Raw genomic sequence first — 27,954 nt, 5'->3', positions numbered from 1 at the left:
TAGTAAAGTTAACTCATCATTTCAAAGAAGTTTGAAATATGCTCAGATGTTCCAAGCAGGGATGCTAACAGTTTTGGGAGAGCAACTTTTACTGTCCAAATCCTCCACCTTCAGCCCACGGTGAACTGCCTGCCCATTTTTGGCAAGAAACAATCCTGCTTTCAAAACACTGCTTTCTCCAGAATCCGAGGGCTGCACCGAATCAGAGCCTTGAACTTCAACGAATATCCGATTGCGTGCTCTAAAAAGAAATCTACTGTGGCTACGATCAGAATATGTTTCTTGATGTTCCTTTTCTGCCAAGCAAAACTGGATTTTGAAGGCAGCTTGGAATCCTCTCCGGAAGTTTTCATTGAAGTAGCCGTAGATGATTGGATTGATACTACTGTTAAAGAAAGCCAGCCAGTGGGCAAATGGGAAAAAATAAACCGTGATGAGGCTGAGCTCATGGTCACTCAGTTTCCCATAATCGGTCAGCAGCATTAAAGTCCAAAGTGGCAGCCAAGAGAGACTGAAGAACAATGCCACCATAATGAGCATATTGATAACTTTTATTTTCCTCTTAGAGATCCTTCTTCCCACGCTGTCCTCTGACTGGGAGCCTCTTACAGGTACGGAGGACTTGGAGAGTTTGAAGGCGATCCGAGCATACATGATTACAATTGCGATGAGAGGGGCAAGATAAATGTGTGAGAAAAGGACAGTGGTATAAATCTTGCGCATTTTTGGGTCTGGCCAGGCTTCCCAGCAGGAGTAAAAATGGTAGGAGTTGTTATAAGCATCCAGCATGAAGTGGTTTTCATCTCGGGTGACAGTCAAGGTAACTGCAGAGGGGCACATTATGATTAAGGCTGAGACCCAAATGATGACTATGATGACCAGAGCTGCCTGCAGAGTTAGTTTTTGTCTGAAAGGATACACAATGCAGCGGAACCTGGAAGAAAAAGAAAAAGCAGTCTGCTCAAATATTGGAACTGCTGTTTGAAACAAGCCATCTTTTGTGGTTTGCTGTAACATGGAACAGAAGAATGTCTACTTAACAATCTACTGGGAAGTGGCATCTTTTCGTTCCCTTGGGACAGGGGTAAGCAACCTTGGCTCTTTTATGACTCATGGACTTCAACTCCCAGAATTCCTGAGTCAGCTGACTCAAGAATTCTGGGAGTTGAAGTCCATGAGTCATAAAAGAGCCAAGGTTGCCTACCGCTGCCTTGGGAGGTCTTGTGCCTGGTGTGCTCACTATAACATGCAACCCAACAAACATTAAAAGAAATATTTGTTTCAACTTGATTACAAGCTGTCATCAGCAAAGTATAGGTATACTAAGGAAAGAAAAAAAATATTAAGAGAGACATGGGCTCAGATTCTTCTTCTGTGGTAAAGCAGTCAATTTTTATTACTCAGCCCAACCTACTTTGTAGGAATTGCTGTGATTGGATAATCCTAATATATATAAAAAATTATAATGGGTGAATGAATGAATGAACCTTTACTGTCAAAGTACAACCATGTATACATTGAGATTGGCTGAGCCTCCCTTCGTGCCCCCACCCCACAACTCACAGTGACAACAAACCCTCCATCTTGTTACACCATGTCAGCTAATTGCACAACACACCGGCCTTGCAAGTCAGTCATACATAAAATTATAAAATTATTTCCTGTTCAAGAGCCTGACAGCCCATGGATAAAAGCTGTTCTTCAGCCTGTTGGTACGGCTGGCTGTGCTCCTGTATCTCCTACTCGATGGTAGGCGAGTAAAGAGATACCGACCAGGGTATAAGTCATCCCTGAGAATTTTCCTCACTTTTCCAAGGCAGCGAGCCCTGGCGATGTCATCCAGTGGTGTCAGGGGACAGCCCACAATGTCTTGTGCTGTGCTCACCACCCTCTGTAATACTTTCCTATCCGCGGCTGTCAGGCCAGCATACCAAACCACAATACAGTGCAAGAGGACACTCTCTATAGTAGACCGGTAAAAGAAGGTCATTTGCCGTTATTCTACCCTGTTCTTCAGCAAGACCCTGAGGAAGTGGAGTCTCCGTTGGGCCTTTCTGGCCACCTGGGTTGTATTAACTTTCCAGGTAAGATCTTCACAGAGGTAGACTCCCAGGAATTTAAAGGAGGAAACTCTCTCCACACAGCCCCCTCCCCCCCGATGTAAAGTGGGGCAGGTTCCTCTTTTTTCCTCCGGAAGTCTAGCACCATCTCTTTCGTCTTGCCGATGTTCAGGTGCAAGTTGTTCTCCAGACACCATAAGGATAGTTTTTGTACCTCCCCCCTGTATGCTGTTTCATCTCCACCTGTAATAAGACCCACTACGGTGGTATCATCTGCGAACTTAATTATCACAGTAGATGGGTCGGACGATACACAATCATATGTGTACAATGAGTACAGGTAGGGGCTAAGCACACAGCCCTGTGGCGAGCCGGTGCAAAGCTTCAGGGGGGTGGATAAAACAGGTCCGACCCTCACTGTTTGTAACCGGTCCCTGAGAAAGTCTTTAATCCAATTGCAGATGGAGGGGGAATATAATATAATAAAATTTGTCAGAAAAGGTGCTACCAGACTCCTCCTGATTTTAAGTTTATATATTAAGCAACATCCCACCACCTAGGAGGTTCATCCTATATATTAACATAAATTCTTGATAGAAATTTTATAAGAATAACAAAATATATATTTTTAACCAAAGTCATCGATAAAGTGGTGGTGGTGGTGAGTTCATAAGGGCTAGGATCTAGAGTTCCCTTTAACAGAATCTACAGTTGTAAAAAAGAGATGCATGAATAATACTTAGTATTGGCTAAATCATCTTTTAAAATGTATTAACCCAGCTTTTTTTAAATTAAGAGACTATTCTGCTCTTTGCTTCAGGCAGCAAAGAGGGGTGTTGTTTTTTTTTGGAGCCTGAAGAGAAAGATTAACCAAGAGAACACATTTCAGATCAGTAGAATGTCAGGTGACTCTATAGCTTCATTTTGAGATTGAAGGGAAAGAACAGAAAATTAGTGATGCAAGCTTACCTCTCTACTGCGATGGCCACCAGGGTGAACACGGAAGCTGAGACGGACATGCCTTGGACCAACCCACTCATCTTACACATAAAAGTATCAAATGGCCAGCCTGGAATGATAAGCAGAACATCCTAATAATATACTTACATCCAGTGCTTTTTTTGTAAAAAAAAAAAAAAAAAAGGTGCCGGAACTCACACACGTCATACAACCCGCCTTGCCTACCCTACAAGGTTCCATCCAAAAAAAAGTGCCGGAACTCCGTTCTGGGCGTTCTATGACAAAAAAAGCCCTGCTTACATCCTCGTCTGACTTCACCTTTCAAGATTTTGCCTTGTTTTAAGAATTGCAGAAAGAGGATTCAATTTATTTTAAAACATGGGATAAATTTTACCAATGGTTAGGAAAATGAACTAGCGAGAAATGAATGTAATATGTTATTTTAAATATATATTAGTAAGGAGAATGATATGTATTGACCAACTGATACTGTTTATGAATATCGTTTAGCATATACATTACAGCTATTTACAATTATATTAATTAGCATTAACTGAAAATATGTACCCGGACAACAGTCTGTTTGCTAAAGCTTGAAAATTTTATTGCGGGGCAACCCCAGTGTTGTTCCCAACCCCATCCCTACCCCAATCCTGATCCTAACCCCACCCTGAACCTTAATTCCTACCCTGGTTCTACCCCTTCCCCAACCTTATAAGATTCAATAAAAACTTTTACAAAAAAAAATTGCTGAATCACATGTTAATAAAGTATTTTTTAAAAAATCAAAGTTTTGTTACCTGAGGGACTCTACATGTTATCCATCTAATCCATGTTTATTAGAATGTTGCACATGGACACTTGTATTTACCTGCACATGACTGTGGTCGAAGAGGTATTACCAAATTCTGTGGACTGATCTCTGGGAGCTTAAGTACAAAGCTAGAATAACTGATATTCTCATTTAAGCACATGGTTGGCTCCTTTAGAGAATAGCCAACTCTCAGCTATTTAAAGTATTTTATGATTAAAGCTGTAAGCTTTGAATGCTTTATTGCAGGGGTTCCCAAATGAGGGTGTGAGACGATATTCCACGGGGTGCGAAAACTTGGGTTTAGAAATTTCAAAATTATAGTGTATATGCATAATTTGTTGCCATTATTTTGAACTTTTGGGGTGCACGAATATATCAGAAGCATTTTAGGGGTGCATGGTATAGAAAAGGTTGGCAACTGCTGTTTTATTGTAATCAAAACAGTGTCCCCAACCTGTCTAGTTCCTCCCTCATGCTACTAATTGTTAGCAGCTAATTGTTTTAGGTGGTGTTGGAGACTTCTGAGAATACTGTGGACAACCCAACCAACCAACAAGCAAGTGGATCACTGAACAAATCAACACTGAATTCTCATTTGAAGCACAAATTAAGGAAGCCTTGGTGGAGCAGTGGGCTAATGCCTCCTTAAGTAACACCAGCTGCCTGCAATTAGTGCAGGTTCGAGTCCCACCAGGCTCAAGTTGACTCAGCCTTCCATCCTTCCGAGGTAGGTAAAATGAGGGCCCAGATTGTTGGGGGCAATTAAGCTGACTTGGTAATAATGCCGCTTGGGGGGGGGTTGAAAGCCCTAATAAGCAGTGTTATGTCAGTAGATAGTTGCAAACATGTAAATAGCAGGTTGCAAAGAAGGTTCCTTGAAGCGAGAGATTCTGGTGCAACTATTGGTTAAAGTTGTAAAAGCGGGAAAATAGAGACTTGTGATTGGATACAGTTAAAACAGCTCTAGTATAAAAGCCTGAGACATTTTGACAGTTGTCAGTTGACATATGTGTATTGAATAAACTCTTTTCGTTGTTAACCTCTCTGAGTCATTGTCTACCTGAACCAAACAACTGGCGACGAGGATGGGATAGACGGCGGACCAGAGAAGGTTTGGCGGAACAGCTGCGCATAGGCGGAAAATTTGAAAAGAAGTCACAGTCAACCACGAGCGGCCGCGGCGGAATCAACAATCTTCCGAATGGGGCAAATCGGGTCCTTAAAAGAATTCGACCCAAACTTCCCAGAGGACTGGGAAGAATATGTGGGACAGGTCGAAGGGTTTTTACTTGTTAACGGTATAACGGATGACAGAAAAAAGGCGGCTGCTTTACTAACCATATGCGGCACACCGGTGTATCGGATCGCTGTAGGACTTTGTCAACCACAGCCAGTTTCAAGCGTTCCGTATGCCGATCTATTGGCCAAATTAAAAGTGCATTTCACGCCAAGGAGATCAGAACTCTTTTGGCGACGCATTTTCGAAAAAAGGAATCAGAGACCGGGCGAGTCGATCCAAAGATTCGTTGCTGCAGTCAGAGAAGCAGCAGTACGTTGCAAGTATGACAACTTAGAGATAAGAATCCGGGACAGAGTGGTGCTGGGCTTGCGAGATGAGCAACTACAAAACAGAATTATCGCTAAGCCCACCGGCGATTTGCAAGAAGTACTGGACGAACTCTTGACTTATGAATCCACCGGGTATCGCGACCCCCCCCCCGTAATAGCATGGCTGCGTCTGCCGAAATTAATCAAGAAGGCCGTGTGGACTGCGGGGAGGTGGACCAGCAATGGGAAGCCGACATCGCCGAAGTCACCAGACGGTTTGGAAAAATGGCAGCAAAACCATCCCGAAGCGACGGGCCTGAACCAAGCCGCCGATTCCAAACCACAACACCGCAACGACAAACAACTACAACCCAACGACAACTGAGAGACACTGCAACGAGACCGCGCAACAACGACAATAGATGCGGCAGCTGCGGGGGCAATCATCCCCGAGCAACGTGCAGATTTCGTACCGCCAGATGCAGATTGTGTGGGAAGACCGGCCACATTCAAGCCATTTGCAGGGGTCGTGCACGCGACAATTGCTTACACGAAGTCGACGTTTGGCCCGAAGGTAAGGTAACCCCTTACTATAGTGGCAAAGAGACCCCTAGACCGAGGGCTAAATTCCCGAACCGCGGGGAGGTGGCGCGAGTCAATCACCGTAGAAAGGGAAAAATTAACAATATTGTGGGAGAAAAATTAAAAATTATAGTCCAATTGCAAGGAATTCCTTGCAAAATGGAAATCGATTCTGGGGCCTCAGTGTCCATAATATCCAGTGAAACCCTTAAAAAGATTGAACTAAAAAGTGGCAGAAAGATTCCACTTAGTTCAACCAAAATCAAATTGACCGACTTCCAAAAAACCCCAATAAAAATTAAGGGAAAAATCACCCTTAGTGTTAAATATAAGGGGTTTAAGGGAGCACTAGATTTAATAGTTACTGAAGGCCATAGAACTAGTTTAATAGGCCTTAACTGGTTCCCTGCCCTGGGAATTTGGATAGGGGGAATAAACACAGTTATTAAAAATAAGACCCTCGAATCAGTCTGTGATGAATTCGCAGACGTATTCGATGGGTCTTTGGGTAAATACAAAGGGCCCCCAATTAATTTTAATTTAGACCCGTCGGTTAAACCCATCAGGCTTAAGGCCCGAAGGGTGCCTTTCGCCCTTAAGCAAAAAATCGAGGCCGAGCTCGATAAGCTTGTAGGCCAAGGCGTCCTAGAACCAGTCGAGGGTGGTTTGTGGGAAACGCCGATCGTCACACCCCTTAAACCTAATGGGGATGTGAGGATCTGCGCTGACTACAAAGCCACCCTGAACCTTGGAATGAAAAAACATGCTTACCCGGTCCCGACGGTGAAGCAGGTCCTCGCCACGATACTGGACGGTGCCATATTTGCCAAGTTAGACTTGGCGCAGGCGTATTTGCAATTAACTGTTTCTAAAGAGGCTGCTGAAGCTCAAACTATAGTTACCCACAAGGGGGCGTTCCGAGTCCACAGACTGCAATTTGGTATTGCAGCAGCTCCTGGCATCTTCCAAGAGGTGATGGAGAGGACCTTAAAGGGCATACCTGGTGTATGCCCTTACTTTGATGATGTTCTAATAGCGGGAAGAAATGAAGAGATATTAGCTGAGCATCTGGAACAGGTATTGGAAAGGTTTAGGAGGGCTGGACTTAAATTAAAAAAGGAGAAATGCTGTATTGGGGTTAAATCCACTGAATTTTTAGGATTTAGGATAGATAAAAATGGAATTCATCCTACCCCTGATAAAATCAAGGCAATTAAATTGGCACCAGAACCAAAAAACAAGGCTGAATTACAAGCCTTTCTAGGATTAGTTAACTTTTACCACACATTCGTGCCACACAAAGCTGCCATAGCAGAACCACTACATAGACTTTTAGATAAAAAAAAACCATGGCAGTGGCTTGATAAACATAGAGTCAGCTTCCAAACATTAAAAAATATTCTTTCAAGCCAATCCACAGTAACCCATTTTATTGAGAATAAACCAATTTATTTAGCTTGTGATGCTTCACCTTATGGTGTGGGGGCTGTTATCAGCCACTTGGATAGTCATGGTATCCAAAAGCCAATTGCATACTATTCCAGGAAGCTTACCAAAGCAGAGCGGAATTATGCACAGATTGATAGGGAAGCATTAGCAATCGTGGCAGGAGTAAAAAAGTTCCATGATTACCTTTATGGTAGGAACTTTACCATACTCACTGACCACAAACCATTATTGGGACTGTTTACCACTGATAAACAGACACCCCAAATAATGTCGCCCAGAATGCTGAGGTGGTCAATTTTCCTCTCAGCATATTCATTTTCACTTCAACATAGACCAGGTAAGGAAATGGGACATGCTGATGCCCTTAGCAGACTGCCCTTAAACAACACTGAGGAAGACCCTGCTCCTGTGGGACAAATTATGTCTTTACAGGACATTCCTGAATGCCCCTTAACTGCTAAAGATATAGCTGAAGCTACCAATAAAGACCATATCCTAAAAAGAATCATGGCCTGGGTCCTTAGTGGGTGGCCAAGTACTAACCCGGATGCAAAGTACATTCCATATTTTAGAAGGAAGGATGAACTATCATCCCATTTGGGATGTATTTTGTGGGGCAACCGTGTTGTCATTCCTGAAATCCACAGATCTACAATTTTATTAGAATTACATGAGGGTCACCCTGGAATAGTACGTATGAAGGCATTAGCTAGAAGTCACTTATGGTGGCCAGGACTTGATAAGGACATTGAAGAATGTGTTTCAGGATGTTATTTGTGTCAGCGATCTAGACCTGAGCTGCCTCACACACACACTCATAAGTGGGAATTGGCCAGGAATCCGTGGTCTAGGATTCATATTGATTTTGCTGGACCCTTTCAAGGTTTAACCTTTCTAGTAGTGGTGGACAGTTTCTCTAGGTGGCTAGAGGTAGTACCTGTCAGTTCTATGACTTCTTGTAGAACAATACAGGTCTTAAGGGGCCTCTTTGCCACTCATGGGTTACCTGATGTAATTGTGTCAGATAATGGGCCCCAATTCACCTCTGTTGAATTCCAGGATTTCCTCAGGGCCAACTTGATTAGACATGCAACATCAGCACCCTTCCACCCGTCCACCAATGGCTTGGCTGAATGCAACGTGAGAACCACCAAAGACGCCTTGAAGCGAATCATCCGTGGCGATTGGCACCAAAGACTGGCAGACTTTTTGCTGACCCAACATACAACCCCTGGCACGGCTACCGGGAAAAGCCCGGCGGAAATGAGGTGGGGGAAAAGGCTAACCACCAAACTGGACAGGTTACATCCTGACAGACTACCCTCAAGTGCTGAACTGGACATTCCAAACAGATCATTCAAAATTGGAGACTTAGTCTGGGCCAGGAATTATGCACAGGGGGACAAATGGGTTCCAGGGGTGGTCACTGACATAATGGGGCCTTTGTCTTACACCATTGAGGGGGAAGGGAATAGGTTAAGCAAAAGACATATAGATCAGCTAAGGAAGAGAACTATTGGTAGCATGCCAGTAGATGGGGGTCAAAGTGTACACGGGGGGAATATTGCATCATGGCTTAATCATAACAACCTGCCAGTTAGTGGAGAAGCAGAAATTCAAACCAGTGTATCCACAGCTAACCCACAACACGGTCAAATTGACTGGGAGCTGTCCTCTTTGAGCAGGCCCGCATTAGCTGAGCATCAATATCAAACACAACAACAATCACCCTTTGTTAGTAGAGAAGCATCTGAGCCAGCAATTCAAGAGTCCAGACCCACAAATGTAAGCCAGCCAAGCAGACAATCTGATAGCGATGACTTAGGTAATCAAACCAATAGATATCCATCAAGGGTCCATAGGCCACCCAAATACTTAAGAGATTACGTCAATAAATAACAACAACTGAGGGGTAAAGGGTGTTATGTCAGTAGATAGTTGCAAACATGTAAATAGCAGGTTGCAAAGAAGGTTCCTTGAAGCGGGAGATTCTGGTGCAACTATTGGTTAAAGTTGTAAAAGCGGGAAAATAGAGACTTGTGATTGGATACAGTTAAAACAGCTCTAGTATAAAAGCCTGAGACATTTTGACAGTTGTCAGTTGACATATGTGTATTGAATAAACTCTTTTCGTTGTTAACCTCTCTGAGTCATTGTCTACCTGAACCAAACAAGCAGGCATATACATAGAACAGGGGTATCAAACTCAATTTCACTGAGGGCCGCATCAGCATTGCGGTTGCCCTCAGGGGGCTGGGTGGGTGTGGCCTACTGGGTGGGCGTGGCTAGAGTGCGTATGGCCTACTGGGTGGGCGTGGCCAGCTCTACATCGTTCGCCTCAAGGGTGCCTATGGGGGCCTGGGCAGGAGTGGGACAGATCTGAGGGTCTCTGGCAGAAGGAGGGTCTCTGGGCCAGGGCCAAGGCAGTGGGGGCCGTTCCCTCACTGTTTCCAGGATGGCTTCGCGGGCCGCATGAAACCACTTCGCGGGCCGGATCCGGCCCCCGGGCCTTGTGTTTGACATGTCTGGTCTATGGTCTCAGACTGTAAATATATTTTGACTGATTGATGATTCATTACTCTGAAATGCACCTTTAGATATAGTGAAATCCATTACTTCAATTGGATCTGAGCATGCCCATGTCTAAGATATCATTTGTACAACTGGTGGAGTCCAATGGATAAGGCCCAAAAATGTATGAATTTGGAAGATGGTTTTCATTTATGACAATAATGAGTAAAAAAATAGTAAATGCCATGATTCCTTCTAAGATTGGTTGAATTCTGAGTTTAATAGAACAGAATAATCTACAACATGGTTGGAGGAAAAAAATCCATAAAATGTCTCTGATTTATTTATTTGCACTTATAATTTTTGTACATCAGCTATAAATTCTTGTCAGCTAACAGTGTAAAAGCATACAAACAACATAGAAATATAAATATATAGAATGGAAACAGTAAAATGGTTGATCAAAAACTGTAGATGGTGCTAACTTACTATCTTCCAAAACTTTTTTGAAAAATATCTTTTTAATTGGAGCAAGCGGCAATGCAGCCTGGGACAATGCACCCTGGCATAGCGAGAATTATACATATCCTTGATATGATAGGAGGGAAATAAAGTACTTTGCAAAACTGAATTCAGAAAATCAATAGTGATTTGAATTGTTTCTAGAAGAATAAGACAGAATTAGACAGCAATAGATAGAATTAGCTTCTGATTCAAGAAACTCCTCCCCTCGAGATGCTGCTATAGCAGTGGTGGTGAACCTATGGCATGCGTGCCAGAGGCGGCACTCAGAGCCCTCTTTGTGGGCATGCATGTTATGTCCCAGAGATGGCAACCATCCCTCTTCAATCAGCTGCCCGAGGTCCCACATGGCCAGATGCATCCCAGCACGGCCAGTTTCCCTCCCCCTGTTGTCCCATCTCTCCTGGCCTCACATTCCCTTCTTTTCCCAGGCATGACCCACTGCATCGCCTCCTCAGCTGTCGGCCAACTGTCCAGCTCAGAGGCAGCTTCTCTGAACTGCTGGTGGTGGGCTGTGGAGCCCCAGAGTGTGCCAGTCAAGGAGCTGGAAGGCTGTGGCTGCTGACGGACAACATCGGCCCCCATGCGCTCGCTCCCCTCTGTGTGTGGGGGCCAATGGTGTCAGGCAGCAGCCACCCTGGCCCCTGCTTCGCCTTGCCCTGCGGCAGTGGCACCCCCACCCTGCCTTGCCTTGCTTTATCCCACAGAATGAGCCTCCTGCCCACCGCCCCACCTGCCAGAGACCCCCTAGATCTCCACCAACCCTGTCCAGCCCCCACAGGTGTCCCTCCCCACAAGCAACATCGAGGTCACCACACCCACTTTGGCCAAACCCCCCCTTTCAGCCATGACCACCACAGCCACGCCCACCCAGTGGACAATGTCCCACCTGGCACCCGGTAATAAATAAGTGGGTTTTGGGTTGCAGTTTGGGCACTGGGTCTCTAAAACGTTCACCATCACTGTGCTATAGGGTATTGCATGCCAAAACAACTAGACACAGAGACAGTTTTTCCCCCTATCACTCTGCTAAATATATAATTCCCACAGCCCTGTCTTTGCCTAAGGTCATTTACCCATGCAGTAGGACTGAATTGCTATTTCCCTTTTTCATCTTCTTGTCTATTACCTTCTCCTATTGGTATCTATGGTTATCACTTCGTTTGTATGTACACGGAGAGCTTATGCAAATTCCTTGTGTGTCCAATCATACTTGGCCAATACAGAATGTTCAGTTCTATTCAATTTCTCCATTAGATCCAGCAAGATGCCGCGCCAAATCGAACTTTCATCATAATCAAAAGTTGAAGGGGGCATCGCAGAGGGCTATCATTTATTCCATCGAAATAAAATTGTATTGCTGTCAAGCAACGATTTTGGAAGTTTAACTTTGATGTCAGATTTTGAACGTTTATAGTTTTAGTAAATGTATGCATGCTGTTTTTAGTAATGTTGCTTTCATTGTTGATTGAGAGCTGCCAGAGTTTGACATAAAATGGGTGGCTTTATGAATGTTTTCAATAAAACAAATAAACAAGCAAATAAATAGGTATATTCCACAAAAGTCAGACTTCAATTTCCCAAATTCCCAGGATGAGAAATTTGGGACTGATCTCATCTGGGAGGCATCAGATTAAGGAATGCATAAACGTCTTAAAAAAAACTTTAATCAGTTAAAAACATTTCTACTAGATTGGCAATTCTGTTTACAGGGATATCTGCAGGGATGGTGAAGAAGCTGTCATCTTTACTTTTCTGATCACTACTCCACCCCCTCATGGACACTCCAGACAAGTTATTACTATTTTATTATGGACAGAGATTTGGGTTTGCAAATTTTAAATACCAAAACAAAGCAGCACAAACCTATATTAGGGCACTGATTAGAAAGCTCGTTCTATTGCAAAATTACAGCAAAAGCTCAGTTTATATTTGCAGTCTCCACTAGGGGTCTCCATGCCTCACATAATCATGGTCAGCTACTCGTGTATGAGATAGCACTATTGTTTCTGAAGCCTCTTTAAAAATGTTGGGCGTATATATTTATTTATTAATTCTCCCGTTTCAAAGCGACTCTGGGCAGCGTACAGCATTCAGAGGAGAATGCAGAAAACTTTTAGCCCTGGATATGAGAGATGGAGCTAAGATGGAGCTATAATAAAGGTCACACTTTATTAAAACACAAATCTTTCTGTTTCAACTTACAAAACAGGAGCAACAAGGCAATAGAAAGATACCTTATGTGGAATTTGAATTGTGGCTCAGAACTTTTTAGGGCTCTAATTTGCTGTTAGAGTCTTGGGACTACATACGGAAAACTGGTTATATTTGATTGTGTAAAGAGAGCTGTTTTATTGATAAGAAACACTGCTTTTTAGAGTTGACAGAATTGCTGGAAATAGTCATTGTTTTCTGGTTTTTAAAGACTTTTCTTTTAGGGCTGCCTTTATTATTTTTATAAATAAAGTGGTGAACTTACCTCTTCTACAACACTCTGAAGTGAGCTAGGTTGAGAAAGAGACTGGCCCAAAGTCACCCACTATTTTTACTTAAATATTTAAATATTTAAATTTGCCCAAGTCAGACTTGAACCCAAAGAGTCCTGTGATTTATAGCCTGGTGCTTTCACCACTAGACCAAACTGGCTTTCTTGTTTCTTGTCAGCAAATGCAGAAATATTAATGGGAAGAGATGCCTATCCCCCAGTTACTTGGTGCAATTTCCTTATTATTTTGTTTTACTCAATTGCAGAAGGCTGGATCTTTGCTACTTAGTCAGTTTCATTCTGCCTTTGTTAAAGTGAAGAATACAGGTAGTCCTTTGATAGAAGTAAAGGCAAGCTCTTCAAAATTTTATATTGAAAGAGGAATTTAAAATTGAATTTGCTGCAGTGGAAACTTACTGCTTGGACAAACAAGCTTACCAAAAACTATAATGGCTGGGAAACAGGAAAGGATAGCATGAAGGCAGGATGTAGACAAAAATTAGCTGGGTCTTAAGAGTGGGATGCGGCTCTTTCAGCCATCTCCTGCGGCTCCCAGTCCTCTGCCATGTGCAGTCCAAAAGAAAAGTTGGACTAAAAAAGTTCAACCAATCAATTCAAATATGCAGGGTAGGTGCATATCTTGCCTTGGCTCCACTCTTCAGTCAAACCCTGTTCTGCGCATGCGCGCATGTACGCACATGCATACACATTTTTTGCAGCTCCCAGTTTTTCCTTTTGTGAGGGAACCAGTTCCGAGTGGCTCTTTCACTGTTTCGGGTTGCTGACCCCTGGGCTAGCCGCTAGCCAGAAAAACTTAACTAAACTGAAAAACAGAAAAGAATCTATTGTTCTAAGGGGCCCAGAACTCAAAACCAACAACTGAATATTTCTAACATTTTATATTATTAATGTACATGTGATGTATGATTTAGTATGTAGCAGGAAATAGGTAGGAGGTGGTCGGAAAGAGTGTAACCTCATAGTACCTCAGCCAATGGGGAAAGAGGAGGGATGTGGCGGCCGGGACAGGATTGTATAAAGAAGGGAATATTTTGGGTTGAAACTTTGGAGAGAACCAAGCTTTGATAACTTCTCTTCCCGTTTATTGCAATAAATGAAACAAAAGTCCATCACTGTATCTTGGCTGGTTATTGGTCAGGCGAGCTTGCCTTTGGTCACGAAGGAAAGTGGCCAGGAGCACATAACATCCTTGATTTGCAACTGTTTGTTTAGTGACCATTCAAAAACACAACGGCACTGGAAAAAGTGACTTATGACTGTTTTTCACACTTACAACTGTTGCAACATCCCCATGGTCATGTGATCAAAATTGGTCTCAGGCAGGCACTTAGAAATAAAGGGCAGGAAAAGAAAGCACATCAAAATTCGCAAAATTCTCTTACTATAACCTTAAAATAAAAGTACTGACCTATATAGCATTGGGTTTCTTAGTCTAGTCTACCTTTTAGGGCTGACAGGAACTGAACCTCGTCACTGTCGTTTTAGCAAGTCTGGGGAAAATGTCCTGGAAATAAATTCTCATCTGCTTTCAGTCATAACAATTTTTTTCTGTTTTGTTCATAAAAGAAGTAAATATACCTTGTTTCTTGATAGACAAAGTGGTTTGCCTATTCATTATAAAGATACTGTTTTGTAAAGAAAATCATCAGAGGAAATTTATTTCACATGAGTGCTGCTGGCAAATGAAACCCGAGTCGGTCCAAAAATATATTCTGAATTTTCCCTTCTTATGAATTCCTTTTGTGCCCTGCCATCTCTCAACACAGTGTGAAAAAAGATCACATCTATTTCAACATGTAATTATTTGACCTTGATTCCTGGTTGAATGTACAGATCCATATAGTTTTCTTGGAAATCATATGCAGAGGAAAAAAACATTCATCATTGACTTCTTCTGGGATTCCCCCCCCACACATAATTTCTCAGACAAGCCTACAGTCAGATTTCCTGAGGTGATTTATTCACACCAAGCCTGATCCTCCTGAGCATCATCCCAGATCAGCAAAGGTCATCAAGATGAGACCACCTGCTTTGACAACACACAAATAAAAGAAAAGCAAATGTTTAAAACAAAGACAGAAAATGACACTATTTGATGGGAATATATGGCAAAAATAATATTGTCCTGGGTTCCTAGTGTAAATTTTTATTTATTTATTTATTTTGTATAGCCATCCCCTTACAAGAAGTGACTCTGGGTTGAGTACAGTATCAAATGAAAACAACAATAAAAATGCAATCATTATAAAAATATAATTCTTAACATTTAAATATATTAAAAGCAAGATATGCAGTATGATTAAAATTAGACTGTGCTGGATGGATTCTCAAACTTAGCTCTAAAGAGCTAATCAACATTCAGAAGCATAAATATGCTTTTAAGATGTCCAACTCTTTACACATCAAGATAGTGTATATTTTCACTCACTCAAAATTTGTCTGAAAAATCTGTTCTATTTTAAAGTGCCAGCGGGCAGCTTAAGTGCAAGTTCCTCGTTACTTGTTACAAAAAAGCAAGATTAATAGCTGCTAGGGAAAAGCATTTTCAAAAGCATTTCCACCTTTCTATATTGATTGAACTCCTTTGTAGCTCTACTATGAAGAAAATAAATACATCTTCAGTTCTGCTAATTAGTCACACAAAAATATGGAATTCTAATTCAACAGCACTGAAAAAAGTGACTTACGACCGTTATGACCATTGCAGCATCACCATGGTCACGTGATATATGTTCAGATGCTTGACAACTGACTCACATTTATGACGGTTGCAATGTGTCAGAGTCATGAGATCCCCTTTTGCAAACTTCTGACAAGCCAAGTCAATGGGGAAACCAGATTCACTGTGTTACAAACTTAACAACTGCAGTGATTCACTTAACAAATGTGGTGAGAAAAGTCATAAAATGGAGCAAAACTCACTTAAGAAATTTCTCGCTTAGCAACATAAATTTTGGGCTCAATTGTACTCACCAGTCGCGCTTTAACTCTCCTTAAACATCATAATATAACTCCATTACAAATATTCTTCACATATTCCAAATTCTACCATTTCTATCTGATTCAAAACTTTCAAAATCCATTCTTCTATAATAAACAAATCAGCCTTCTTCCAATATCTTAAAGATCTTACATATTCCACTAAATTACTTTAACTTTTAAAATTGTAATCTTTTACAATTCAACCATACATAATAATAATGCCTCCAAATCACAAGACATTGGCTTTATTCTCATTCCTCCCCTCTGTAGTTTGAATATAAAGCATAAAAGACTAAAAAGAGATTTTTGTAGACATCCCAGCCTTTGAATTACCCAAGGAACCGAAACAGTAAAGTTTCGCTGTCGGGCGAGCTTCCACGTCAGCCATCTTTCTTTCCTCTCGCTTTGCCTCTTTTTAACCTCACACCCCACCTTCTGTAAGGGAAGGCAAAAGGCATTCACCGTCTCATGAAATATGGCCTCCATGTTTATCTATCTCTCACCGCCACCATCGGCTTCACACCAAATGGTCCGACCCAGCCAATCAAGCCACGCTCTGGTTGTGGTACTCCAGTACCTCATGGCTCCTTCTAGAGGAGGTAGATAGTGCCGGAGGCAACCCTGCTCGCACTGAACCACCAGCGGGGCATTTTCAAAAACAAACAAGGATAGGAAGGGAAACAATAGGAAAAGAACGCAACTCTGGAAAATCTGTCGAAAAAACATGCCGGAACTCCGTTCCGGTGCGTTCTATGACAAAAAAAAAGCCCTGCACCTGTGCTGTCTCACAACTCTAAACATTGTGTAAAATCTCAAACTAGTATTTGTGCCACAGACACCTGAGCTACAAAATTAAGACTGTACTTCCAAGTAAAATGAAATGCTATTGGAGCAATAATGCTTTTTATGGAAAATTTGCATCGCTTCATTTCATATTTTAAAATTGTAAGACATTCATATCAGAGCTAGTGATGTTCTCCAAAATCATAAAACCCCAAAGTCTAACCTCTTTGTAAATTAATTAGCAACCCTACATATGTTGGAGAATCTTAGCATTTCTTTTCGTTTCCCCCCTTTTCAATATTCTCTGAATATTCTTGGCCTTCATTTACCTGTAATCAGGTTGTCCACCAGTGTGGTTGGCATGCAAAAAATCCCCACCAAGACATCGCTGATCGCTAGGTTGAGGATAAAGAAGTTGGTGACTGTTCGCATCTGCCGGTTCTTTAGCACAATGAAGCACACCAACATGTTGCCAATCATGCACATGAAAAAGATAAAGGCATAAGCAACAATGAACATGGATGCTACTGGAGAAGAATGTTGATAGTAGGGGGAGAAGGTGGAGTTTCCCTTGTAGGTCTCGCCATGGCTTGTGTTCTTAGAGAATGGTGGGCTGCTCTTGGTAGGGCGCAGAATGATACCTGTGATGGAGAAGGAAGACAAAAACAGAATAACAGAATTGAAAGGGACCTTGGAGTTCTTCTAGTCAAACCCTTTACTCAAGGAGAAGACCCTATACCAGGGGTGGGCAACCTCGGCTCTTTTATGACTCATGGACTTCAACTCTCAGAATTCCTGACTCAGGAATTCTGGGAGTTGAAGTCCATGAGTCATAAAAGAGCCGAGGTTGCCTACCCCTGCCCTATACCATTCCAGGCATGTGGCTGTCCAGTCTCTTCTTAAAAGCCTCCAGTGTTGGAGCAACTACAACTTTTGAAAGCAAGCCATTCCACTGATTAATTATTCTCACTATTAGGAAATTTATCATTAGTTCTATGTTGCTTCTCTTTTTGATCAGTTTCCATCCATTACTTCTTGTCTTGCCTTCAGGTGGTTTGGAAAAATAAATTGACCCCACCCCCGTCTTCTTTGTGGCAGTCCCTCAAATACTGGTCTGCTATCATGTCACCCCTAGTCCTTCTTTTCATCAGACTAGATGTATCCAATTCCTGCAATTGTTTTTCATATGTTTTAGCCTCCAGCTCCCTAATTATCTTTGTTGCTCAAAACCAAAAAAGCCACAATCTCTGTAACATGATAGTTAAGCTGTGAAAGTAGGAGTCCTGAATGTTGAGAAGGACCAGGTTCAAAAAGCAGAAAGGGCCAGTCCTGCTTTCAGATAAGTGGAGCAGTCACTTCCCCCATGCATCCAATAAAACCATGTCTGGGCTCCAACCTCACTCTATCTCAGGGCTTGGTGGGGAAAGCCAGCTAGAAAGGTAGAGGCCAGACAGAAATATTCCTACTTGTGATATACACATACTCTTATCCAACTTTTCCCTTCTCTGTGACTCTTCCCCCTGTTCTCTCAAGGTCATTCCCCCATACCAGGGGTAGGCAACTTTGGCTCTTTTATGACTTGTGGACTTCAACTCCCAGAATTCCTGAGCCAGCATGGCTCAGCTTGGAAACCTCTCCCTTTCCCCTCAGAATGGTTGGCTCAGGAATTCTGGGAGTTGAAGTCCATGAGTCATAAAAGAACCAAGGTTGCCTACCCCTGCCCCATACCATTACACTAAGCCAGATTGTCTAACAGTGTTAGACAATCTGGCTTAGTTTACTACATGTATATTTTAGTAGCCTAGAGAACCCGTGTCCCATTGAGTCATCATTTCGGAGATATTTCCTTATCTAAAGTGAGAATCTGAATGACCTTGGGGGGGGGGAAGCAGTGGTAGTGGGAGCAATATCTGACTTCCTTCTGGCTTTCCCATTGAGATTTCTTGTGGGAAGCTGGTGGGGGGTCATAAAAAATCTTCCTTTCCCCTTTCCCCCTTCCTCCCTCCCTCCCAGTTAAAGGTCATGACAAGAGTTTTCATAATATATAGATTCAAGGTCACCATCTCGACTTTACCATACCCTGATCATCTCAGGGCCATGGATTCTTTTTCAAAGCAACCAGATAGACTATGGAAAATAAAGCAATTATTTTCCAAGCATGAGGATTTTCTGTCCCCTTATTTTAAGCACTATGAAGAAAATGTCAGTTTGTAGTATTTGAGCTTCTCATTTAATAATGAATGTCAAGGAAAAGTCGAATTTGCCAATTCAGAGATGTTTTGTAGTTGCTGAAATCCTGAAATTACCAGTTCTGCATCATTCTACAGTCTCAATAGTTAAGCTACCCTGAAGTGAAAAGGGTTAAACATTATGCCACACAGGTGAAAGAAGGAAAAATAATGTTGCCACAACATACATAACTCAGACATTTGGATTAATGTGTTGTAAATAGAAGAATGACATGTTTATGACATAGATATAAATTGGATAGATACTGTAGACAGACAGACAGACAGACAGATGATAGACAGACAGACAGACAGACAGACAGACAGAGAGAGAGAGAGAGAGAGAGAGAGAGACAGACAGACAGACAGACAGACAGACAGACAGACAGATAGATAGATAGATAGATAGATAAACAAATAAAATACCCCTCAAAATAGGCAGTTGACCCAAAGAAGGAGACCCTATCGTGCACAGAGGTTAAATTAATTTCATTCAGTTATGGTGTGGGAAACCTCTAGAACCAGTCAATCAATTAATTTTGCATAGTTAGTCTTATAGGAAAAAAGCTGAAAAAATCAATTTCTGCAGGCTCCAAGGCCTGACAGCACAGAATATGCCTGCCAAATACAGTTTCTCCTGAAGATTGAACAGTATCCATTATCCCCCAATTCCATTCAATCCAAATTTACATAATTGATCCATTTGATCCATTTGAATGTCTATGTAATTGATGAGTTTTCATCCTTTGTATCAATTTGCAACAAATGCATAATAATTCCATTCGTGATTTTACGTTGTGCACCTCCGTTGTATCAATTTGCAACAAATGCATAATAATTCCATTCGTGATTTTACGTTGTGCACCTCCGTTTATGCTCTATCCGTAATCAACCCACAGAGTAAGCAACACAAAGGACATAAATTAGGACAATTGCCCAGACAGATTTTAGAACAATGGAACAATTTAGAACATTTGTTATTTGTTCTGTTAGCTTATTTGACAATTTGGCCTCCTTCATCCATTGAATGAAGGTCCAAAATTTAAAGTTTCACATGGGATATTATGCAAGTTCTGGAGAAACTATGGGTACAACTCTGTTCACAGAATGGTGATTTTATTTTATTGTATCCAGTTTCTGTGAATAGAAACTGCCAGAACCACCACTTTTGATTCAGTTAACCGTGTTGTGAATATCCACAGGAAGAGAGCACGGTATCAGATCTGGAACTCAGCCACTGCAGAGGTCTTTGTGTAAGCAGAATGATTTTCAATCTTTGTTATTCTCAGCAGGCAAATCAAGATGCTTGGAAACACCCCCTTAATAAAAAGACTATTAATAAAAGACTATTATTGCAAGGTAGCAGGGTTCTCCTACGAAGAATCAGCATTTATTTACACCATCTCTTATCTGAATTTATTTATTTTGGATTGTTTTAAAGTTGTTTTGTCTGTTTTATGCAAGTAGGACTGTAAGCTGCCCAGAGACGTTTGACTGAGATGGGAAGCCATAGAAATTAATTTAATAAATAAATATTCTATCAATTCTTCACGACAGTGTCTTCAGAAAAATCAGAGACCTAGGAACAGAAGAATGTGATGTTATTTTCTCATTGAATGTCACAACACACTTCGTGTCCACAGATCTAGAATTAGTGAAAGAATTGGTTGCATCAGTATTACTTCAACACACCCAGCTTAGCCAAAGACACTAAGGTTGAAATACCACGAATAATGGATCGCATCATCCTTTGCTGCACTACCTAGTTTCAGTTTGATGGACAAATATACAAACAAATCATATGGGATCGCCACTCATAGGACTCATAACAGAGGCCGTAATGTGGTGTCAAAAAAATATAGCATTCCCATGGATACAGCCAAAGGTATGGATCCATTATGTCAGGGGTCTTCAGACTTGGCCCTTTTATGACTTGTGGACTTCAACTTCTGGAATTCCTCAGCCAGGCAAGCTGGCTGAGGAATTCCGGGAGCTGAAGTCCACAAGTCATAAAAGGGCCAAGTTTGAAGACCCCTGCATTATGCAGACAACTACTTTATAATAATAAAAAAGTACAATCAGGGGAAAAACACATGAAACCATCACCTTTGGAGAAATAATAATCACAAGGAAAGAAGAAAATGACAACATTGGCTGCATGCCATGCACTGACCCCTGGATATCCTCCTCAGCACAAGAAACAATGACAAACGGGAACCCAAGTCTTTCAGAAAGTAACCTATAGTATCCTAGGTAACACGTTTCATTGGTTTATCAAAATATAAAAGACAAAACATACAAAGAAAAATAAAGATAAGGAGAAAAAGGAGAAGAGAAAGAAGTGCAGGGCAGAGGGGGAAAAAGAAAAAAAAGTGCTGACTTCCGACTCCTTTTGTTGCAGTAGAATAAGGTAATAACATAAAACCTCAACTTTTTACTTTTATTTAATAATATATAAGAGCAATTTCTATAACATCAAACCTATCTAATCGGCAAAACCCAGTATCCTCCTGCCCCCAACCTCTTATAAGAGGAACTATGTAAGAATGTTACTCAAACAAGCACAAACAGGATGCAGCAAACTGGAACCAGCAGAAAGCAGAAGCAGACCATTTATGCAACATCTTCCGACCAAATGGATACCAACACAATTTTATCAAAAAGTGCTTCATAACACAACCAGTACAATGTGTGAAAAGGATAACACTTCCATACTTCAAAAACATCTCAGAAACAACCAATTGACTGCTAGAACCACGAAGTATCATTGTAGCGTACAAGCCAGCTAAAGCTCTCCAAAACATTTTAAGCAAACAAAATAAGCCAATAGCCCAAGAAGAAGAAAAAAAACAGGGTCCATGTACAACATACAGTAGAAGATCTGCAACAGTCATAGGTAGAAGACTACAGAGCACATGCATAAACACCAACTGCTTTCAGAAGACATAACAAAAACTCCTTAATCTCACAACAGAAGGACAGACTCAACCACAGTTTCAACTAGGAACCTATCAGTAGCTTAAAGGTAAAGGTAAAGGTTCCCCCGCACATGCGTGCTAGTCGTTTCCAACTCCAGGGGCCGGTGCTCATCTCCGTTTCAAAGCCGAAGAGCCAGCGCTTGTCTGAGGACGTCTCCGTGGTCATGTGGCCGGCATGACTAGATGCCAAAGGCGCACGGAACGCTGTTACCTTCCCACCGGAGTGGTCCCTATTTTTCTATTTGCATTTTTACGTGCTTTCGAACTGCTAGGTTGGCAGAAGCTGGGACGAGTAACAGGCGCTCACTCTGTTACGAGGCACTCGGGATTCGACCCGCCAAACTGCCGACCTTCTGATCGACAAGCTCAGCGTCCTAACCCACTGAGCCACCGCTTAGCTTAGACTAAGCCAAATCTAAAAATACTAGAGAATTCATGGCAGCTTGTCATTCAGACAAATCAGCCATCAATAGACAGGTAGAGATAAACCACATTTTCCCACCATTCAAAGAAAACCTAACAAGGAAACAAACCACCAAGGAAGAACAGTCCCCCCCCACTCCAAATACTCCTTGCACTGCTGATGTTACCTAGTTGGGTAATGCAACATCTGCAAGCAAACAACCAAGCTCAGAGACCACAAAGAACTCTAAAAGTTCAACCTTGACCCTACGTATATCCTCTCCTATGGGAACACTTACAAATGCTTGAAAATTAATTGAACTAAGCAGTGTTTTAGGAAGGACCAACACATAACCTTCGTATTCAGAACTTTCTTCCTAAAGGAATATTTAACCTAAAGAAAACACTAAAGGCTGTAATTGTACCACTTGGAGTAACTGATTGGGACTTACTGTAAGTGTATAAGAAACAGGACTTACTTCTATGGAAACCTGTGTATGACTATTCTGTCTGAAAACAGATTTTAGTCTATGACTGCCTCCTCCAATCAAGTCTCTCTTGCCATCTCCTCAATGCTACAGAATATTTGAAGGGCAGCAAATTGAGAACACTGATTTATATCCTAATAAGTATGCTAGTCTTTTAGATGGTACTTGATCTTTTGTTGCTCATGCCAAGGCAGTCCTTATTTACTGATACCTGGTCTGTCACCTCAGATGTTATATAACCATTCATCTGCCAGCTCCATGCACTCCACATGGAATTTGAAAATGCTGATATTCTGACTTCTGCTCCATCAGCTTGGAAAATTAAACTTAGTGTCAGACTTAAGCAATGTAATTCTGACATTTTTTCTAATATTTTCTTGAGGATAAATAAATCAAGCAGGATTTCCTTGTAGCTCCTTTTTGTACTATATTTGATCAACCCTTGAAGATTCTGTAATAAGATTTGAGTGCATCTCTCATCTACAATGCTTTGACTCTATAGTTGCAGAAAGAGACCTCAGCCATGATTAGCCAGATCACTTCTAGAGATGGGACTTTGAGAGTTTTTTCCACTCAAGGAATATATATTAATTGAGTCTGTAGTAGGAACAAAGAAAGCAACAGCTTTCTACAGAGGAGTTACCAGAGAGAAAGATGAGTCATCTTTTTGTCCCCAAAACCAAGACGTGTGAAGTGCACCCCCCTTGAACAGAAAATCTGTGCTGAGCTAAAAGCAGGAACAGAGTGAGCTTCTCTGCAAGAAATCCTATGAAAGCATTGAGGTCCTCTAGAAACTCCAAGCTAGTTGTAGGGCTTTCCTGCAAATCCCTCATCTTATCTTTGGCCTGCATGAATAGCCTACTATTGCAGAAAACAAAGCAACAACAATAATAATAATAAAGTTGGAAGGGACCTTGGAGGTCATCTAGTCCAACCCCCTGCTCAGGCAGGAAACCCTATACCATTTCAGACAAATGGCTGTCCAGTCTCTTCTTTAAAACTTCCAGTGTTGGAGCACTCACCACTTCTGGAGGCAAGTTGTTCCACTGGAAGTTTCTCCTTAGTTCTAGGTTGCTTCTCTCCTTGATTAGTTTCCATCTGTTGCTTCTTGTCCTGCCTTCGGACGCTTTGGAGAATAGCTTGATTCCCTCTTCTTTGTGGTAGCCCCTGAGATATTGGAACACTGCTATCATGTCCCCCCTCATCCTTCTCTTCATTAAACTAACTAGACACACCCAATTCCAGCAGCTGTTCCTTATATGTTTTAGCCTCCAGTCCCCTAATCATTTTTGTTGCTCTTCTCTGTACTCTTTCTAGAGTCTCAACATTTTTTTTTACATCGTGATGACCGAAACTGGATGCAGTATTCCAGGTGTGGCCTTACCAAAGCATGGTAAAGTGGTATTAGTACTTCACGTGATCTTGATTCTATCCCTCTGTTAATGCAGCCTAGCACTGTGTTGGCTTTTTTGGCAGCTGCAGCACACTGCTGGCTCATTTTGAAGTGATTGTCCACTAGGACTCCGAGTTCCCTCTCACAATTACTACTATTGAGCAAGGTACTTCCTATACTATACCTGTGCATTTGGTTTTTCCTACCTAAATGTAGAGCCTTACTTTTTTCACCATCGATTTTCATTTTGTTAGATAGCGCCCAGTGTTCAAGACTCTCCAGATCCTCCTGTGTCTTAAGCCTGTGTTCTGGAGTGTTGGTTGTTCCTGCCAGCTTGGTGTCTTCTGCAAATTTGATGAGTTCCCCATCTATCCCCTCGTCCAAATCGTTGATGAAGATGTTGAAGAGCACTGGCTCTAGAACAGAGCCCTGGTTTGTAGGTTGTGGGTTGCTCAGTACACTAGACCAGAATAAAAGGAGATTCAGTACACTAGACTTAACTACAAGGTGTTTGGCTAATTTATAGTTGAATATATTGTTGGAATTTGACTATTGTGTCAACATGCTATGTTAAGGAGGACTTCACTTCCAACCTTAAAAAAGGTTTATTTCTTTGGACATAACAAGTTGTGTGAACAAAGGAATAAATGTAAAGGTGGAAATGTTCCTTGGATTGTAGGCTGAAAATTGCTCCCACTGACCACAGAGGATGCTGTCAGAAAGATGGAGAAATTACTGGGAGGTGAGGGTGAAAAAAGAGTGTGCCATTTTTAGGATGGCAATGAAAGTCTAAAAATACACACAAATTGGATCAGTGGTGGCAAAATGGGCATACTTTGGCAGCATGATTTGGGACTGATTTGGGGAGTTGCTGAAAATTTGATTTTGTCACCAAATGCTACTAGTGCAGCCATAGCATATAGATTGCCACCTCTTGTTTAACAAGTATTTTAAGTCTCCATATTCTTCTCAGAACTAAGGGACGCAGTGGCTCAGTGGGTTAGGATGCTGAGCTTGTCGATCAGAAGGTCAGCAGTTTGGCGGGTCGAATCCCAAGTGCTGCGTAACAGAGTGAGCGCCTGTTACTCGTCCCAGCTTCTGCCAACCTAGCAGTTCGAAAGCACGTAAAAATGCAAGTAGAAAAATAGGGACCACTCCGGTGGGAAGGTAACAGCGTTCCGTGCGCCTTTGGCGTCTAGTCATGCCGGCCACATGACCACGGATTCGTCCTCGGACAAACGCTGGCTCTTCGGCTTTGAAACGGAGATGAGCACCGGCCCCTAGAGTCGGAAACGACTAGAACGTATGTGCGGGGGAACCTTTACCTTTACTTTACCTATTCTTCTCAGAAAACCAAAATCCAAATATGAGCTGACACATCTGAAACTTTCTCAACTTAGAAAAAAGCTATAGGAATGCTATAAGCAGTGGATGTAGAAGACATTTGGGTATCCCAAATGCGATCAAAGAGTTACTTTAAGAGAAAAATGAACCTAATGAAGGATGTGTGTTCTTCATGAAGGTGGAAAGATTAAGAGCTGAAGCTGATGAGGCAAGAAAATCAGTTTTCAGGCTTGACAGAGCCATTATTTAAACAGTGAGCAGACATTTCCCAATCTCAAGATTGGGAAAAAGTAGCCAAAATTCCATTGAAGAAAATGCCTTGAATTTACACTCTAGAACAGACATACACACAGGGCTTGATTTTTTGTATGTTCTGTAAGGAGAGAGACGTTGTACCTGGTCTACAATAAAGTCGTATCTGATAAAGTTGCAAATCCCCAAGTATGAAATTAAGAATCTAAACCAGGGGTGTCAAACTGCCAGCCCGCGGGTCGGATGCATCATGCCAAAACCGCACCCACCCCATTGCTGGCAATGGGGAAAAAGTCGCGATACGTCACAACACATCATGTGACGTTGTGAGTTTGACACCCCTGATCTAAACAGTCAAGATTTATTTCTCAAAAGATGGCATTGAACATAGAGATCATCATGCAGATAGGGATAGGGATGCCATGCACACGTGCACGCGCGCGCACACCCACACTCATACACACAGACAAAAGCAAAACAGGTATTTACTTTTATGGAGTTACCCAAAAACATGGCTGAAATAGGAACAAACCATTTTATTGCCTCTAGCCCAGGGGTAGGCAACCTTGGCTCTTTTATGACTCGTGGACTTCAACGCCCAGAATTCCTGAGCCAGCATGGCTGGCTCAGGAATTCTGGGACTTGAAGTCCACGAGTCATAAAAGAGCCAAAGTTGCCTACCCCTGCTCTAGCCATTCAACCATTAAAAACTCTGGAAAAGGGTAATGTTTGGTCCTTGTCATCTCCATTAATTTCAAAATGACTTAGATCTTGCACTGGCTCAGTTGTGGGACAACTATTTCTCTATGAATGGACAACAGGAATGGATTGCCAGAGTTTTATATTTTGGAACTTCTCTGATTTTATACTTATACTCTAATTAAGAAAAGGTACATGGGATGGGCTTTCTCCCCCCCCCCTTCCATTTCCTGCAACAGGTGTTGGAGGAGTGATAGAGGCATCAGGGACTATACTTAGCAGATGTTCATAGTGAATGCTTCAAGCCATATACTCCAAATAATCTATCCTATTTCCTGGAGATTCAATGGGTTAGTATAATACAATACTCCAAGTCTATCCTGGAATGGCAACCTAATCTATCCTGGAAAGTGAATGAATTAGAAATTAAATAAGCTAAAGTAAATTAAATGGGTGAGATACGTGTAGATTTCTCAAGCATTCAGAATGTATGGGCTATAAAAGCAAGAAAACAAACACCTTCGGATTCTTTTCATTTATACTCTCTTGCGTCTTTCTAACAATTAATCAGATTTTCCACATGGGGAAAAAAATTAAGAAACAAATTATTTGGGATTGCTACCTGATCTCAGGTAACTCCTGGATTTTTACAGATTTTGAATTAGTCATTTGAGAAAACAAAGTACCGGGATTTTAACAGGCTTACACTCAAACTATAAACAAACCAAGTTTTCCAAGAAAAGAAGAAGAATCGGAGTCCCTTACCTTCCTGATTTTCCATGTCGTGGTTAATTCTCAGCTTCTTCTCCAATGGTATCGGTTGAACCGATTGCTCAGCAGTGAGTCGAGATCTGCTCCATAAGGTTTCCTTTCAGAGGCTTACTCTTTATTTACACAGAGGCAAGAAAAATGGATTATTTATTTCTGGGGAAAGTAGCCTGAGACTATCCCTACAGTTCGTCTGAGAGCTGCCGATGGTTTGCTGAGATACTGTTTCTTTCTAACACTTTTATTTTTCCCTAAACGTCATGTATCTTGTCTTTCCGTTTCAAGAGCAGGTGTTGGCAAGCAGCACTTGGTTAAGAAAAGCTGAAGTCCTCAGAACTGCAGGGAAAGAGATAAAAGAGATTTTCAATTTTTTCCCCCTCCCCTATTTAAAAGGAGGTGGGAAATATCCTTTGCGTACTCAGGGATGCGTTTTGGACAGGGTCCTTTTGAAATCCTTGTCGGCCCCCAACCTCAGAGCAATGGGTCAAAGCTGGGTCTCTTCTATATGTCCCATCTCCTTCTGAGGAACAACTCCAACTTGCTGGTATTTATCCACAGCAAAGCAGCAGGCAGAAATCTCAGAAATCTCAGAAATCACAGCTAAACTACCTTTTTTTTTCAGTTATGCTATCTCGCCCTCCTGAGCCTCTGAATCTCTCTCCTCTGGCTTTTTGCTCAGCCAGGA

At 41.8% G+C, this 27,954-nt stretch overlaps 1 protein-coding gene across 1 annotated transcript; it reads right to left on the bottom strand.

The window, feature by feature from the left end:
- Positions 1 to 42: 42 nt before the first annotated feature.
- On the bottom strand, positions 43 to 27,282 carry NPFFR1 (neuropeptide FF receptor 1; the record flags this gene model as incomplete). The annotated part of the gene is made up of 4 exons (XM_083364903.1): positions 43 to 934; positions 3,030 to 3,129; positions 17,047 to 17,358; positions 27,267 to 27,282. 4 exons carry the CDS (start codon positions 27,280 to 27,282, stop codon positions 43 to 45), a joined length of 1,320 nt encoding a protein of 439 aa, XP_083221029.1.
- Between the last annotated feature and the right edge of the window lie 672 nt (positions 27,283 to 27,954).

This window comes from Vipera ursinii (assembly GCF_947247035.1).
Source record: "Vipera ursinii genome assembly, chromosome: 5".
Taxonomy (NCBI): domain Eukaryota; kingdom Metazoa; phylum Chordata; class Lepidosauria; order Squamata; family Viperidae; genus Vipera; species Vipera ursinii.
The sequence above is the reverse complement of the archived record's forward strand: the minus strand, read 5'-3'. Positions and strand labels throughout refer to the sequence as shown.